The sequence below is a fragment of the Anolis carolinensis genome, chromosome 5 (genome assembly GCF_035594765.1).
Source record: "Anolis carolinensis isolate JA03-04 chromosome 5, rAnoCar3.1.pri, whole genome shotgun sequence".
In the NCBI taxonomy this organism is placed as follows: Eukaryota; Metazoa; Chordata; class Lepidosauria; order Squamata; family Dactyloidae; genus Anolis; species Anolis carolinensis.
In genome coordinates this window covers 5,338,201-5,355,523 of record NC_085845.1, presented here as the reverse complement: position 1 = coordinate 5,355,523, position 17,323 = coordinate 5,338,201, and the positions used below count along the sequence as shown (strand labels likewise).

Sequence of the window (17,323 nt, the reverse complement as noted above, 5' to 3'; positions counted from 1 at the left end):
TTACAGCAGCTGAGGATAACATCAATGGTTTAATCAGCTTCCTTGCACAGTCTGCATTTTGAGTTACTAGCTGATATTATTATTATTATTATTATTATTATTATTATTATTATTATTATTATTATTGACACAAAGACATAGTATGACACAGCAAACGAGAGATATATGCTGGATTTCGTATCAAAAAATCATTTGGGCCACATAGTTGTGCCTCTGTTTGTAGTCCGTCTGTGTGATTTTCTTAAAGCAGCAGAGGTTATGATCAATGGTTTCGTCAGCTTCCTTGCACAGTCTGCATTTTGGGTCACCGACTGTTTTTTTGATCTTGGTCTTCATTGCCTTTGTCCTGATGGCTTGCTCCTGGGCTGCAAGGACCAGGCTTTCTGTCTCCTTCTTCAGGGTCCCATTCGTGAGCCAGAGCCAGGTCTTCTCCTTATGAACCTTTCCTTCAATTTTGTCAAGGAACTGCCCATGCAATGCTTTGTTATGCCAGCTGTCAGCTCTAGTTTGTAGTGCAGTCTTCTTGTACTGATTCTTTGTCTGCTGTGCTTTGAGGAGTTTCTGATTTTTGACTGAACAATGGAACAATGGCTTCAAACTGCAGGAAAGGAGATTCCACCTGAGCATTAGGAAGAACTTCCTCACTGTGAGAGAGAGAGCTGTTTGGCAGTGGATCTCTTGGCCCCGGAGTGTGGTGGAGGCTTCATCTTTGGAGGGTTTTAAGCAGAGGCTGGATGGCCATCTGTCCGGACTGCTTTGAATTTCATATTCTTGCTTCTTGGCAGTGGGTTGGACTGGATGGGCTGTGAAGTCTCTTCTAACTCTATGATTCTATGATTCCATAATTCCTGTCTCACGATTCCAATAAAAATCCCCAAAACCTCTTCCTTAGCCAGATACTGCAATTGCCTGCAGTGGAACAAAGTAAATTATATTGAGGAGCTCAAGAAGACTTGGGAAGCTTAGCCCCTGCATTTTATGTCCTATTGCAACTGGTAACATGGTGAATCCACTCTGGGTTTTAATCCAAACTTTCAAGATGCCATCCAAGATCCTGACTCTTCCCTAATATAGGTCCAACCCCTTGGATAGCTCCTTCCAAATCAGATTATATCTGAATCAACCGGCACAGAATGTGAAACCTTCCACCTTCCTGCTGTTTCTGCACTGAATGATTCCTTATAAAATGGGAGACACACAGGGAGAAAGGCCTGTGATTCGTTTAGCTGGAACACCAGGTCTCATTTGTTCCAGCGAAAATGCCAGCCCAGTAGGAAGGAGCCACGAAAGGGCAAAGCCGACATTCGTGCTTTCTAGGGAAGGAGGCGAGAACCAGATCTTTATCGGCACTGCCTTTGAAAACAATGGAGAGGGCTGTTGCATTTGGAATACGAATGCCAAGCTCTTCCATCGTGTTTGCATAGTCTCAATCTGCGCTGGCATACTTGTGGTGTCAGTGCATGATTCAAGCAACTGCATATCTGCAAAGGCTCTTGCTGTGGTTGCAATCCCAGTGAACCAAGTGCTACATAGAAAGCACTGGTAAATACGTAGTTTTTGTTAGGGATTTCACTTCTTCAGAAGAGGAAGGGGAGCAGGAAAGTGTTCATAAATCTGAGGGTGAGTTGGAATCTGAGGAAGAGATTTTGTAAGTACCCACATTTCAGGAGAGGTGAAAAGAAACAGAGCAGAGACATTGTTCAGCTAGAACAGCTTCCAGAAATGCAGCTGAGCAATTAGGAACTGCCCTAGCAGCTGTGAGTGGACTCAGGGCTATAAAGCAGAAGCAGGTACAGCCAGCTCTTGCTGGTAACAAACTGACTCTAATGCCCAAGCCTTGTGCCTGCTTTGAGTATGCATCTAGGAAACTGCTTCTAAGGATTTATTGCTGTTTCTTTGTCTGTTTCTTTGTCTTATTTGATTTGGGAGTTTATCAGAGACTAAGAACTGTGCTTGCCCTAAGACTTCCTTGCTTCCTTTTGCATTATTCCACTGAGTGTGCTGTACTTTATGTTTTGCTGAAGTAAAGTAGTTTTCATTTACTTACCACATTGTTTTAAGACTGTCCTTGAAAGACAAAGCAGGACAGTTTTGCACCAGCCATGAATGGGCAACTGCATATGAAACGGTTGCACTTGCAAAGTCGCATTTACTCAACTTTATAGTCAATACAGATACATACAGAGGTGTGTAATTACACATCACATCTCTCTGTGTTAAATTATCTATTAATTGTACTAAACAACTTTTGTGCAAAATGGCAGAGTTGCACAACCAAATTGTGTGCATCCATGCGCCTCTCCAGTTCTGCAAAGTTGAACTGACTGCTGATGTTTTGCTTTGGATGAAAATGTGCGATTGCTTCCATTACAGAAGCGTAGACTCATACAGTTGGTGTGAATAAATGCAGGTTAGGATAGACTCCACTTGAACAAGGAGGTTCTTATCAGGTAGGATGCTCGAATGCTATGCTCCAGCATGACTATGTAAATAGTGTAAATTACAACAATAAAGAAAAGTGCCGCTGGTTTCAGCTGACAGCCAGGAAGTGTGAATTTATTTTCTGTGCGACTGAGACGGAAGGTGAACGAGTCTCAATTTAACAATTTCTTGACAGTTGGAACAGACTCCAAAGGACATCCAGTCCAACTCCATTCTGCCAGGCAGGAAGACACAATCCGAACCCTCCCAACAGATGGCCACCCAGTGTCTTTTTGAAAACCTTCTCAAAGGAAGTAGTATATTTCACAATCAAACAGCTTTCATTGTCAAGGGGTTCTTCCTAATGTTTAGATGGGATTGTCGCACCTCAGGTTAGCTTCACCTTGCTAAAGACACCAGGCTGCACACAGAACGTAGTCTTTTATAATTTACTAGCTGTGCCCGGCCACGCGTTGCTGTGGAGTTGTCTGGTGGTGTTGGTGAGAACTTGTTGAGGTAGTTGTGGTATTGAATGTCTGTTGTATGGTTGTCTTTATGTTTAGTATGCATTTGGTTGTTTGTGTACTGTGAAAGTGGTGAGGGTAGAGGGGGTCTATGTCCCTGTGTAGTACTGTATAGTATTTATACGTTGTCCATGTGTTGTGAATGCTTATTATCCAACACATTCACTTATCCAACGTTCTGCCGGCCTGTTTATGTTGGATAAGTGAGACTCCACTGTACATTTATAATCTTATATTATCTGCTTAGAACTGGATTATATGAGGCCCCTTCTTCACAGCTGTATAAAATGCACACTGAAGTGGATTATCTGGCAGTGTGGAGTCCAGATAATCCAGTGCAAAGCAGATAATATAAGATTATAAATGGGTTATATAGCTGTGTGGAAGGGCCTTGAGTCTACACTGCCATATAATCCAGTGCAAATTAGATAATCTGTGGAAGAGACCTAAGTGAGGCCTAAGTCTGCCTGTCCCTGGGCTGAGTTGGTTGCTAGGAGACCAAGTGGGCGGAGCTTAGCCCTCTAACTGGCAGCAATTGGATAAAAACAATTATTCCTTTCCCTCTAATTAGGACTTTATTTTTCTTTTCTTTTTGTTGTATCAACCTAGAGGCATGGATGATGGGTTGTGTTGTCAAATTTCGAGGTTGGGGGGCCTGTAGTTTTGTTGTTTTGTGGGTCACCGTGATGCCATCACTCTTTTATATATATAGATTAGGAAATAAGCAGAAAAATAGTTCATAAAAAGTAAAAGTTCAGTTCCGAAATATAGTTACAAATCAAATCCATAGAAGCATAGGCATGAAACAAGATCCTTTTAAAGGAAGCCAAAATCCCAGAAACGAGAATACATTCAGCCTATGAAGTAATACAGGAAAGCAGACTTGATACAGGAAAGCAGACTTGGCTCTTGACTCAAGCTAGGAAGTTGCTTTTGACAAAGACCCTTGTACAACTGCCATGATTCCATAGCATTGAGCCATGGCGGTGAAAGTGATGTCAAACTGCATTCATTCTACCGACAGTGTAGATGTACTCCCCATTCCTTGCTGGTCTCACTTGGATTTATTATGGGAGGAGGAAGTTATCCTAAAATGGAGCTGGTGAGGAAATCCCAAGCAATAAGAGGCTTAATGAATTATTGTCCTTTTCTCGCTCATCAGATTTCAAAGGCTCTCTGGCTCATCTCTCGCCACTTCTCCAGGGTTTCATCTTCTCATTTCTAAGTGGGTGGGAAAACGCTGCCGCTTGATCTGCGGGTAAAACTGCTATTCCGTATTGAGATAGCGGGTGACACCGTTGCATATTTTAAAAACCCATGGAGGATACGTTAGGAAGGGACTTCAAAGGTTGCCTTTTTGCGAGGAGAGAAAGTGAAGCTCAGCCCTTTCAACAAAGGCAAGGTGAGATTCAAAACTACGCGGTGGACAGGAATTAAATGCGCAGAGTTTTTGATTGATTAGGCCGATTTTGCAATAATCTAAATTCCCAAAAGATTCCAAATCTCATCTGTTCTTGGACACTAAGCAGGGTCAGCCCTGGTTAGTGTTTGGATGGGAGACCACCAATGAATGCGAAGTGATATAGACTCTATTTTTAAGAAAGGAACTGTCTCTAAAACCACTTCTGAGTCTTCCTTGACTAAGAAAACCCTATGAAATTCAACAGGCAACTTGAAAACACATGTGCAATATTGCACAGGGCTTAATTATTCTGAAGGCACCAGATCTCACCTGATCTTGTAGGCTAAGCAGGGTTATCCCTGGATAGTTCTTGGATGGGAGACCACCAACAGAGCAGCTGTATTTCAGATTAAGGAACTGACAAAATACCACAGAGGGATTCCTTGCTTATGAATCCATAGATAAGTGGGTTGTGTTGTTTATAATTTGGAGATTTATGCCACACAACACGTGTAACTTCTTGGCCCAGGATGGTGGTGTTTGCTATTATCCATAGTTTCAGGTTCCACAATCATCTAGGGATGTATACCCCATAGACAATTGTCATACTTCTATGGTTTTTTCTTAATGTTATGACTTTGGGTCCCAATCAAGAGATAAAAGCAGATTATTATTATTATTATTATTATTATTATTATTATTATTATTATTGCAACAATAATACTGTTTCAGTGTTGCTATGCTCAGCTTATATTGAGTAGAAACCTTGAGCAACTGATCCAAGATGCCAAATGTGCAACTCAGCATACATTTGCATTCATGTGGCGTGCATATCCATGTGACAGTGTGAATGCATGCTCATGCGGATCCATGTGCAATGCACATATGACTATTCATGACCAACACGCATCCATACAGAGTGGAATGCATGCTCGATTCCACTTCTGCAGCCCAATGTTGCACATGAACCAAAATCTCCCACAGTGTCACCAGGGGAACTAAAATGTATGTATATGTGAGTGTAAAATAAGAATTCAAGATTCAGCTGTATGCCGATCTGTTTTAGTGAGCCTGATCAACTCCATTTTGACAATCACTAGTTTCTCCCCATGGCTTGTGTTTTGTTTTGCTGAGCTCTGTCCTTTTTGTTATGTCAGAAATGCTGTAATTGCAATGTTAGTGCCCTGGGCAAACTCAAATGTTATGGCTGCATACAGTGCCAGACTCTTAAGGATATCCTCTTAAGCAACAAATGATATTTGGCTACATTCTGTGCTGGCAACATAGACCATGTATACATTAGATAGTGCTCATGCCCGCTTTGTTTTTGTCCGTGTAGCTCTGAAGTTCTCTAAAATATCGATGCTTGGAGTAAACTTTGTCTCAACCAGTGAGTAGTTTGGGCTGGAAACAGTGCTGGGACTTAGTAGATCTTTTGACCAAAGTTATTGTTTGTTGCCTGTTTGCTTCCTGCTTAGTTTCAGGGCCATTCCCAGCTTTCTGTTTCATTTGGAGGGATTCTGTAGGATTGCTCTTTCAGGCCTACTATTGTGGTTCAGTCTGACAATGAAGGGGGATTTGGGTTTATGAAAATTGACCAAGGAAATGTTGAAATGTTGAAATGAGAGGCCGCAGGCTAGCAGGGAAGCTGAAGTTAGTGATAAGGGTGATCTTTCACAAGATTTTGAACATCAACAAAGTCCAGGTGGCTCAGGCAGCGAGTCAGAGGAGTCTTCCTTAGGTAGAGACACAAGGTTAAGGTTAAGGGTTCATCCCAGGCCTTCTGTGAGAATCGCTAGTAAACAGGTGGGAACCCAAGGTCAGAGGAATGCTTTCTTAGTTTGTAAGCATGGTTAAATAGGGTGAAACAGGGAAAGATTTCAGATGAAGCAACATTGCTTAACTCCTGCCTTGTCTCTGCTCATAGAAAAAGATTCATGCTTTTGTTCCTGCCTAGATTTTGTGTTTGGGCTGTATTTTGAAGTTCATGCTACCTTGTTTTTCAAGACTGATTTGCTATATTAGAGACTTTGAACTATTTTCTACAGAGACTTTGAACTAAATTCTGCAGATTGCCTTTGCAATTGGATTACTGCTTTCTTTACTGCTTTTTATTAAGATTTTGCAATCTTTTATCAATGAATTGAAAAAAACCAAGTCTGCTGTGGTGGAGTGTGTATTAAGAGCAAGGTGAACCAGTGCTGAGGTGCAACATCTACCCAATAAGACATCAGCAAAATCCCAGTCCTTGTATTTCTGGACCTTAAACTACAGCCCATATTCCGCTATTTGGGAGCTTGTTTAAAAAACAAACAAGCCGGAAGAGTGATGGATGGAGCTGAAACAAGAGTCATGGCTTAACAAGTTGACATGGAGATGAATGCTTTCTCAGGAGCCTTGAAAGAAAGGGCTTTACAGTGGCATCCTTCCCCAGTCCCTCCAGGGATCTCTTTACTATTCTAGTCAGGTTCTTCTTATCATGGGTCAGCAGGAATAATCCACATCAGGTTTGACATGCATGGAGAGAAGGCGTGGGCCAGCGCTATGCTGATGGGGTTTCTGTTTGCTTCTTTGGTCTCTTACGATTACATCAAGATTTATAGGAAACTTCCTGGCTTGATTCAGTGATGGATTAGTGGCTCCCATGTCATTGGGGTTTCTAATCCATCCAGGCTTTCACTGGAACTTTAAAGGAGCTATCCAAAGTGCTGATCCTCCTTTGGAAACAAGAAGTGGCACCTTGGACAACTATTTGAAAGTTCACACTGAAATTCAGAGTATGAATCACAGATAACCAGCTGACATAAACATTTCTCCATTGACTAATATGTATGTGCATTTTTCAAATATAATATGACAGCCATAATAATTGAGGATTTGTTTCTGAACTTTCTGTGAAAAGAGGAAACAGTGGTGAACACAACTGAAATGAATGACTTCTGCAGTGGTGAACACAACTGAAATGAATGACTTCTGCTGGAACTTACCATAGAATCATCCTAGAGGGTCAGGAAAAGTATCCTCAAGAAATTTGTTCAGTCCTCCAACACAATTTTATAGTTACTTCTAGCAAAAGCTGACATAGAACCAGCTGGAGGATCTAGAAAATGCCTACAGAAAACATATTTTTGTCAGATGTTAGTAGGTGAACCCATGGGACCCAATTCTGTGCATGGAAGAATTGTACCATATAGGATTTTTTTCTGCAGGAACTGTGGAAGAAAATTGTATGGCTGGTGTACTTGTTTTCTTTGCATTGTTTAGCACCTTGGAGAGCTCCCAATGATTCAGCACCTTGGAGAGTTGGAGAGCTTCTCCAGAGCTTCAGCAAAACTGAAATAAAGTCTACACCGGGCATGGGCAAGCTCGGGCCCTCCAGGTGTTTTGGACTTTAACTCCCACAATTCCTAACAGCCGGTAGGCTGTTAGGAATTGTGGGAGTTGAAGTCCAAAACACCTGGAGGGCCCAAGTTTGCCCATGCCTGGTCTATACTGATGTAGCATGTCATCTATTCCTACTAGGTTACTTGCTTTGGGAGAGCATTTAGGGCCAAGAAGAGCTTGAGAAATGACTGGTTGGGTGATCCTGGGAGTTGTTGTCCAGGCAAGTTGCTTCTCAACCTCCTTCCCAAAGGACATAAATGATATGCTCAAAGAATGTAAAGTATATGCCTATAGGACATGAAATAGCAGACAGTGAGAATTTTCTGTGCCAATCCTGAATTCATTCCATGTTTTGCTTGATTTTGGAGTTCTCCAAGGTGCTGAATCTGGCCAAAAGTGTCCAAGGGAGGTCTCAGGAGACAACATTAAGCCACAGCTGACCCTTCTCTCTTTCATCCTGAACCCATTCCCTCTTTTTGCTCCAATCTGGCCCAAAGAGTGGTCTCAGAAAAGTGGTCTTAGGAGGCATTAAATCACGGCTGACTCTCTTTCTATCTTTCATACCAAATCCAGTCTGCTGAAGCTCTCCAAGGTGCTGAATCTGTCCAAAAGTGTCCAAGGGTGCTCTCAGGAAACGAGAGGACATTAAGCCACAGCTGACCCTCCTCTCTTTCATTCTGAACCCATTCCCTGTTTTTGCTCCAATCTGGCCCAAAGACTGGTCTCAGGAAGGTGGCCTTGAGGACAAGAGGGCAGTAAATTATGGCTGACCCTCTTTCTGTCTTTCTTTCTTTTTTCTTTTTTGTAATTATTTTTTATTATGCAATTTATAAGCAACTTGTACATATCACATTACAAACAAGGTCCAATAATCTTTTTCATAATATAATAAAAACATATAGTAACTAACCCCCAACCAGGAACCAGTGTATTGTGAGAGAAAGAAACCACTTACCATAACACAAGTTAAAACAAGAAAAAAAACAATAATTTGGCTTAGAATCATGAAAGAGTATTTATTAAAAGAAAAAATAAATATACACATAAAGTTCGACTAAGGAGCCCCGGTGGCGAAGTGTGTTAAAGCACTGAGCTGGAGACCAAAAAGTCCCAGGTTCAAACCCCGGGAATGGCGTGAGCGGCCGCTGTTAGCTCCAGCTCCTGCCAACCTATCAGTTCAAAAACATGCCAATGTGAGTAGATCAATAGGTACCGCTCCGGCGGGAAGGTAATGGTGCTTCATGCAGTCATGCCATTGGCTACATGACCTTGGAGGTGTCTACGGACAACGCCGGCTCTTTGGCTTAGAAATGGAGATGAGCATCAATCTCCAGAGTCTGACATGACTGGACTTAACATCAGGGGAAAACCTTTACCTTTGCTAGAGCTCTCCAAGGTGCTGAATCTGGCCAAAGTGGTCCAAGGGTGGTCTCGGGAAACAAGAGGACATTAAGCCACAGCTGACCCTCCTATCTTTCATCCTGAACCCATTCCCTGTTTTTCCTTCAATTTGGCCCAAGGAGTGGTCTCAGGAAAGTGGTCTTAGGAGACAAGAGGGCATTAAATTATGGCAGACCTTTTTTCTGTCTTTCATCCCAAATCCAGTCTGTGTTTTTTGCTGAATGCTAGAGCTCTCCAAGGTGCTGAATCTGGCCAAAGTGGTCCAAGGGTTGTCTCAGGAAACAAGAGGACATTAAGCCACAGCTGACCCTCCTATCTTTCATCCTGAACCCATTCCTTGTTTTTGCTCCAATCTGGCCCAAAGAATGGTCTCAGAAAGGTGGCCTTGGGGGACAAGAGGGCATTAAATTATGGCTGACCATTTTTCTGTCTTTCATCCCGAATCCAGTCTGTGTTTTTTGCTGAATGCTAGAGCTCTCCAAGGTGCTGAATCTGGCCAAAGTGGTCCAAGGGTGGTTTTGGGAGAGCCTGGATGTTAAGCCACAGCTGACCCTGCTTCTCTCTTTCAGGGCCACCCGTCAAGCCCGATGCAGACCAGGCCTCCTGTTGTTGTGGTCCCACTGAGTCGGCAGCTGGTGTCGCGCACCCCCACAACTTCGCCCCCCCGTCCCCAAGCCCAGCGATGATCTTCTGGAGGCGGCCTGCCCTCCTGCCGTGCCCCTCGCCCTCCGTCTCCGCCGCCGCCCGCCGCCCCGTGCCACCCGCACCATGAGAGGGGCCCGGCAGCTGGTTGCCTGCGGAGGAGGAGGGCTGCTGTGCGGTGGGCGGAGTGGCTGAGGGATGGCCTCCCTGGACCTGCCGTACCGCTGTCCGCGCTGCGGGGAACACAAGCGTTTCCGGAGCCTGTCCTCCCTGCGCGCCCACCTGGAGTACAACCACACCTACGAGACCCTCTATGTCCTCTCCAAGACCAACAGCATCTGTGATGCCACCGTTTTCCCCCTGCTGTCGGATACCACCCTCCTGACGCCCGCCACCCGCCGGGACATCTTCGAGAGCACCTCCTTCCAGGGCAAGGAGCAGCGTTTCACCTGCGACCTCATCACCACCGACGAGCTGGAGTCCTCGTCCTCCTCGCCCGTGGCCTCCCGCTACGTCCACGAGATCGAGATCCCGCTCACCGAGATCTTCACCCGCAAGGCCATGACCTCGGCCACCACCCCACCAGCCGCAGCGGCCGCCGCTGTAGCCGCCGTGGATGCGGCTTACGAGGAAGGCCTGACCCGCCTCAAGATCCGGGCCTTTGAGAAACTGGAGGTGGACAAACGCCTGGAGAAACTGACCGAAGAAGTGGAGCAGAAGATCGCCTCCCAGGTGGGACGTCTCCAGGTGGAACTGGACCGGAAGACCTCGGAGCTGGAGAAGGCCAAGCAGGAGAGCCTCCGGTTGAGCCGGGAGAAGCAGGAGCTGGAGGACCGGGCCGTGGAGCTCTCCCGGCAGGTGGACGTCAGTGTGGAGATGCTGGCCTCCCTCAAGCAAGATCTGGTGCAGAAGGAGCAGGAGCTCACCCGCAAGCAGCAGTAAGTCCATTGGTTGGGTCAGTTTCATGTCTGGGGATTGGGGCATGGGTCACTTTACAATAAGTCCATGGTCACATGGAACCACTTTTGGAAGTGGGCTGTGGCATGACGTTCTGTAATATTTCCCAGATTGAGCATTATTTGTGTCTTAATATTTGCACTAAAATGTGTGATGCAAGGTCTTAACAATATGTTTTGTCTACTTGATCTTTATGAAGCAAATTGATTTCAGTGCTCCAAGGGGCCAACAGAATGCAAAAAAAAGAAGGTTGCTGCAAAATGAACCAAGGGAGCCGGATATATTGTCCTCTCACTTCCCATCTTTCTACATTAAATGGCTCGAGAAGTCCTCAGAATGTGATGCCAGAGGAATTTCCTTCTCTGGATGTTTTTAAACAGAGGCTAGATGGCCATCTGTCGGGAGGGCTTGGGGTTTTTTTAATTTAATTTTTTAAATTTTTATTTTAACTGTGTTGTTGGGCTTCGCCCCATGTGAGCTTCCCCGAGTTCCCTAGGGAAGATGGTGGTGGGATATAAAAATAAAGTTGTTTTTATTTTATTATGACACAGCAAACAAGATAGATATGCTGGATTTCGTATCACAAAATCACAAGTCAAACACTTCCCAAGTGTCTAGGACTGTGTGATGTATTATTATTATTATTATTATTATTATTATTATTATTATTATTATTATATTATGACACAGCAAACAAGATAGATATGCTGGATTTCATATCACAAAATCACAAGTCAAACACTTCCCAAGTGTCTAGGACTGTGTGATGTATTTTTGGATGATGCGTGCAGATCCCAGTAGGGTGGCCTTTTGCAGTTGGCAGATCGTGATTTTGTCAATGTCTATTGTTTCCAAATGCCGGCTGAGATATTTTAGCATGGCACCCAATGTGCCGATCACCACCGGGACCACCTGCACCTGCAATAATAGTAATTATTATTATTATTATTATTATTATTATTATTATTATTATTATTATTTTATTATTGTATGACACAGCAAACAAGATAGATATGCTGGATTTTGTATCACAAAATCACAAGTCAAACACTTCCCAAGTGTCTAGGACTGTGTGATGTATTTTCAGATGATGTGTGCAAATCCCAGTAAGGTGGCCTTTTGCAGTTGGCAGATCGTAATTTTGTCAATGTCTATTGTTTCCAAATGCTGCATATGTTCCCGCATGGCAGAAAATGCCTAGATCGAGCATGTTTGGTTAGAAGTTGATAAATAAAACTGTGGATCCCAGTCCTGTGGATATTGTATATAGCAGGCATGGGCAAACTTGGGCCCTCCAGGTGTTTTGGACTTCAACTCCCACAATTCCTAACAGCCGGTAGGCTGTTAGGAATTGTGGGAGTTGAAGTCCAAAACACCTGGAGGGCCCAAGTTTGCCCATGCCTGCTATATAGGCATATAGGATGCTCCTTGTCTCATTGAATCCTTTCACTTTAGTTGCTTTGCCTCCCATTCCACTGTGATCCTTGGATTGAAACAACCTGACATCTTTCCCTTTCTGGCATCCGCTGGAAACAGATATTAAATAAGACTGGACAGTCCTCCCTATTCCTTTCCTCCCCAAGTATCATTCCACCACGATCCCCCATTTCATCCTCTCGGCCCATTTGTTTATGGTCTGCCAGCCAATTTCTTTTGCCTTTGCAGCAGACTGCGCCGAAGCCCAGAGGCTTACATTAATTTTCCAAGTTGCCTTCCATGTGGCATTTTGCTGAAATCAGAGCAGATTACGTCGGCTGGCTCCTTGCACGCCCAACCCCTTCTTTATGAAGGCTTTGTTATCCTTTGTCATCCTACAATGGGCATCATTTCCAGGCTGCCAACGGAGCAATTAAGCTGCGGCGCAAAACAAAACAGAAATGCCATGCCTCTCGCCAAATGCATGCGAGAAAAAACAGATCATAACCTCATAGTTGGAAGAGACCACAAGTCTACCCTGTGCAACTCCATTGTAACACAAGCAAAGCCCTCCCAACAGATGGTCATCCAGGTTCTTTTATATATATATATATATATATATATATATATATATATATAGGTTTATTGAGAAAAAAAAATTTTTACATCGAAAGAGTGAGAACAATTATAGAATAGAAAGTGCAGAAAATGAAGTTATAAAAGTAGAGAAGTTTAAAAACTTTAAAAAAGGAGAAAAAAGAGGGGAAAAAAACGAACTTCCATCTTTGCCATTGCGTTTCCCAATCTCTGTTTCTGAGGAGGGGGGTGATCTATATATACAAGTCCATTATAGATCAGCCGCCGTCTCCTTCGTAATAGAGGCCATCCTTCTAAAAGAAAAAGAAGAAAAAGAAAAAGAAAAAATAATACTGCTGAAAATAATCGATGATAGCCTTTCTATTGGCTGTGTCACAGAATTTTTTGCCTCCGGTAAACAATATTTTGAAAAATAGAAAACCAAAAGAGGTTATTCCTTTGCTCATTCAGATTTTATCTTCATTTATTTTTCCTTTCGTACTCTTCTACTTTACTCCAATCTGTATATTTTATCGGGGACCCTGTATTTCTCTTTAAAAGAAAAGTTAATTTGTCCATATCTTTTATTTCTCTCACTTTCTGTAGCCATTCCTCCGTGTTCGGGAGTCCTTTTTGCTTCCATCTTTTTGCAAAGCATATTCTGGCGGCGGTCGTTAAATAAGTAAAGATTTTATCGTCGTTCGGCCCTAAATGAATATTCCGGTCTGTTAACCCCAAAAGATAATACTCTGCTTTTCTGGGGAAGACAGTTTTAAGAATTTCCTGGCAGATTTTATGGACTTTCTCCCAAAATGTTTTCGTAGCTTTACATGTCCACCACATATGGAAAAAGCTTCCCTCTTGATCCTCACACTTCCAACAGTTATTTGAAGTATTCTTGTACATTTGGTTTAATTTCTTTGGTGTGATATACCAGCGGTGGAACATTTTAAGCCAGTTTTCTTTCAAGTCCATTGCATAGGTATATTTTAATCCAGGGTCATCCAGGTTCTTAAAGAGAAGGGAACTCTACTACACTCTCAGGAAGCAGCATAGCCCACCATCAAATTATACCACCAAGAGATTTTTCCTAATATTCAGGTGGAATCTGTTTCCTGCAATTTTGAATGCATTGCTCTGATACATTTGAGGTTATAATGGCATGCTGCCCAATTTTTAAGCAACTTGAGTCTTGTTCTTGCATTATATATATATATATATATATATATATATACCCTGTTTCCCATAAAATAAGACATCCCCAGAAAATAAGACCTAGTAGAGGTTTTGCTGAATTGCTAAATATAAGGTCTCCCCCGAAAGTAAGACCTAGCAAAGTTTTTGTTTGGAAGCATGCCCATTGAACAGAACACCAGAGCATGCAGGACCGGTAAATGTACGTACCATAGAGTGTTGTACATGGAAATATTGGTAGTAACAAGAAATTCTTGATAGGATTCAGTTTGTCTGGTTATGCTGGTTGGTGATGACAACTACTGCACAGTATATAATAAATGTTCATTTTTTTTGTTCAACAACAAATGTGAAATCTTCTTCATGGAAAAATAATACATCCCCTGAAAATAAGACCTAGCGCATCTTTGGGAGCAAAAATTAATATAAGACACTGTCTTATTTTCGGGGAAACACGGTATATATATAGCCACACACACATAAATACACACACACACAAACACACACACTAGCTGTGCCCAGCCACGCGTTGCTGTGGTGTAGTCCTAAGTGGGGTTTTCTTCATGGCATTCAAGGTGGCCTAGAGAAGATTCCCCTTGGTGTGAAGCAGCCAGGCTTTGAAGCTGCAAGGTTATTCAATAATATTCAAGTTGGCCAACAATGGAGTCCCCTAGGGATGAAGCAGCCAGGCTTTGAAGCTGCAAGGTCACTCCTTGGAAAGTGATAAGTATTGTGGCCAAATTTGATGTGATTTGGCCCGGTGGTTTTGTTGTTAACTCAGTCCTAATTATGCACATTACATTTCATATATATATATATATATATATATATATATATATATATATATCTCATAAAGGAGTAAATTATTTCTGAATATTAAGCTGACAAGAGGTGGAGATCTTCCTAAGCAGAAATTGATAGTTTACAGCTCCCATATTATGAAGGGGCCAATTTGGTATGGGTTTTATTCTGAACGGTTAATTAAGCCCTTGCAAGAGTAAAACCAGGTGTGGATGCACAGCTCCGGACTGATAGGATCTAAGGATGACACCACTTTAACTGCTGTGGCTCAATGCTATGGCATCCTGGGAGTCATGAATCAGCAAGGCATTGTCACTCTCGAGCAAAGAAGGCTAAAAACCTTGTAAAACTACAACTCCTATGATTACATGACACTGAACCATGATAGTTAAAGTGGAGCTAAGCTGCATTATTCCTACAGATGCACCCTAAGAACTCTATAGGTCAGTCAGAATGGTACTTGAATTCAATTTCCATCATTATTATTATTATTATTATTATTATTATTATTATTATCGACACAAAGACACAGAATCACAAATCAAACACTTCCCAAGCATTTAGGACTGTGTGATGTATCTTTGGATGATGCGCACAGATCCCAGTCGGGTGGCCTTTTGCATGGCCGGCTGAGATCTTTTGGCATGGCACCCAGTGTGCCCATCACCACCGGGACCACCTGCACTGGTTTCTGCCAGAGTCTCTGAAGTTCAATCTTGAGGTCCTGATAGCGGCTGAGTTTTTCCTGTTGTTTTTCGTCAATGCGACTGTCACCTGGGATGGAAACATCAATGATCCAAACCTTTTTCTTTTCCACAACTGTGATGTCTGGTGTTGTGTTCCAAAACCTTATCAATCTGGATTCGGAAGTCCCACAGTATCTTTGCGTGCTCATTTTCCAAGACTTTTGCAGGTTTGTGATCCCACCAGTTCTTTACTGCTGGGAGGTGGGACTTGAGGCATAAGTTCCAATGAATTATTTGGGCCACATAGTTGTGCCTCTGTTTGTAGTCTGTCTGTGCAATTTTCTTACAGCAGCTGAGGATATGATCAATGGTTTCGTCGGTTTGCAGTCTGCATTTTGGGTCATCAGCTGATTTTTCGATCTTGGCCTTGATTGCCTTTGTCCTGATGTCTTGCTCCTGGGCTGCAAGGATCAGGCCTTCTGTCTCCTTCTTCAGGGTCCCATTCGTGAGCCAGAGCCAGGTCTTCTCCTTATCAGCTTTTCCTTCAATTTTGTCAAGGAACTTTCCATGCAATGTTTTGTGGTGCCAGCTGTCAGCTCTAGTTTGTAGTGTGGTTTTCTTGTACTGATTTCTTGTCTGCTGTGCTTTGAGGAGTTTCTGATATTTGACTTCAATCAAAGCAGGTTCTTCACTTTGCTTTACATATTCTGCCAGGGCATGTTCTTCTTCCTTGACTACTTAGAATCATAGAATCATGGAATAGTAGAGTTGGAAGAGACCTCATGGGCCATCCAGTCCAACCTCCTGCCAAGAAGCAGGAAATTGCATTCAAAGCATTGTTTTACTTGTAAGAGTCCTCTGCCACCAGATCTTCTAGGTATTATTATTATAATTATTTCTTCATACCCGTCTCTCCCCATGGATTGAGATGGAGAACATTAACAGGTTTAAAATGCAGCACAACACATAAGCCAGTCAAAACACACAACATCAGAGTGGCTAGACACCCCATTATTGACCTCTATTCTAATTGTGGCATCTAAGGATGCATCTGCACTGCAGAATGAATCCAGGTTGGCACCACTTTGACTGCTGCGGCTCAGTGCAATAGAGTCCTGGGAGTTGTAGTTTGGCCTTGTAATGCTACATCTCCCATGGTTTTATAGGATTGAGCCATGGCAGTGATAGCAGTATCAAACTGCATTAACTCTATAGTGTAGATGCACTCTAAGGCCCCATGCAATTTCAGAATACAATTTACCTATGGTAGTGTAGATAGAGCCCAGGACACAAAACAATGGATTCCAGTTGCAGGAAAAGAGATTCCACTTAATCTTTAGGGAAGACTTAATGTGGTAAGAACTGTTCGACATTGAATATGCTTCTTCCTGGGCATCTGGCAGAGTTCTCTTCCTTGGAGGCTTTTAATCAGAGGCTGGATGGTCATCTGTCGAGAGAGCTTGGATTGTGTCTTCCTGCCTGGCTGAAGCGGGTTAAACTGGCCGCGATGCTTGCAGAAGTTTAGGGAAGAGCAAGCCTGGGGGTTAGCCGAGAGCAATGTGAATATTAAAGGTACAGCCGCTGCTTGAGAACATATATATTCCTTTGGCAATTCCTTCCTCCCTGGTTTTTATTTAATGTGCCCGTTTGCATGGAGAGGGGAATCTGTACTTTGTTCTCAATTAAATTCCTGCTGTGCGGATCTAGCAATTTTCTGTGCAGGTAACATGGGGAATACTATAGCGAGCACTGCACCGATAGTCACCTGGAGATGGGTTTTTGGGGGGTTATTTTTTTGTCCTTTTTTCTCCTTCCTCTGCTTTGCTGCTGCTTTTAAGGACTTTTCCCCTCCTTAGAATCATGGAATCAGAAGAGACCCCCAAAGGCCATCCAGTCCAACCCCTTTCTGACATGTAGCA

The 17,323-nt window shown here is 43.0% G+C and overlaps 1 protein-coding gene across 1 annotated transcript in view; it reads left to right on the top strand.

The window, feature by feature from the left end:
• The window catches only part of fbxo41 (F-box protein 41), a 115,052-nt gene that overhangs the window by 28,885 nt on the left and 68,844 nt on the right, over positions 1–17,323 (top strand). The window contains exon 2 of the mRNA XM_062981493.1: positions 9,702–10,712. Coding sequence (XP_062837563.1) covers positions 9,973–10,712 — 740 coding nt within the window. The 5' untranslated portion in view covers positions 9,702–9,972. The remainder of the gene's footprint in view (positions 1–9,701; positions 10,713–17,323) is intronic.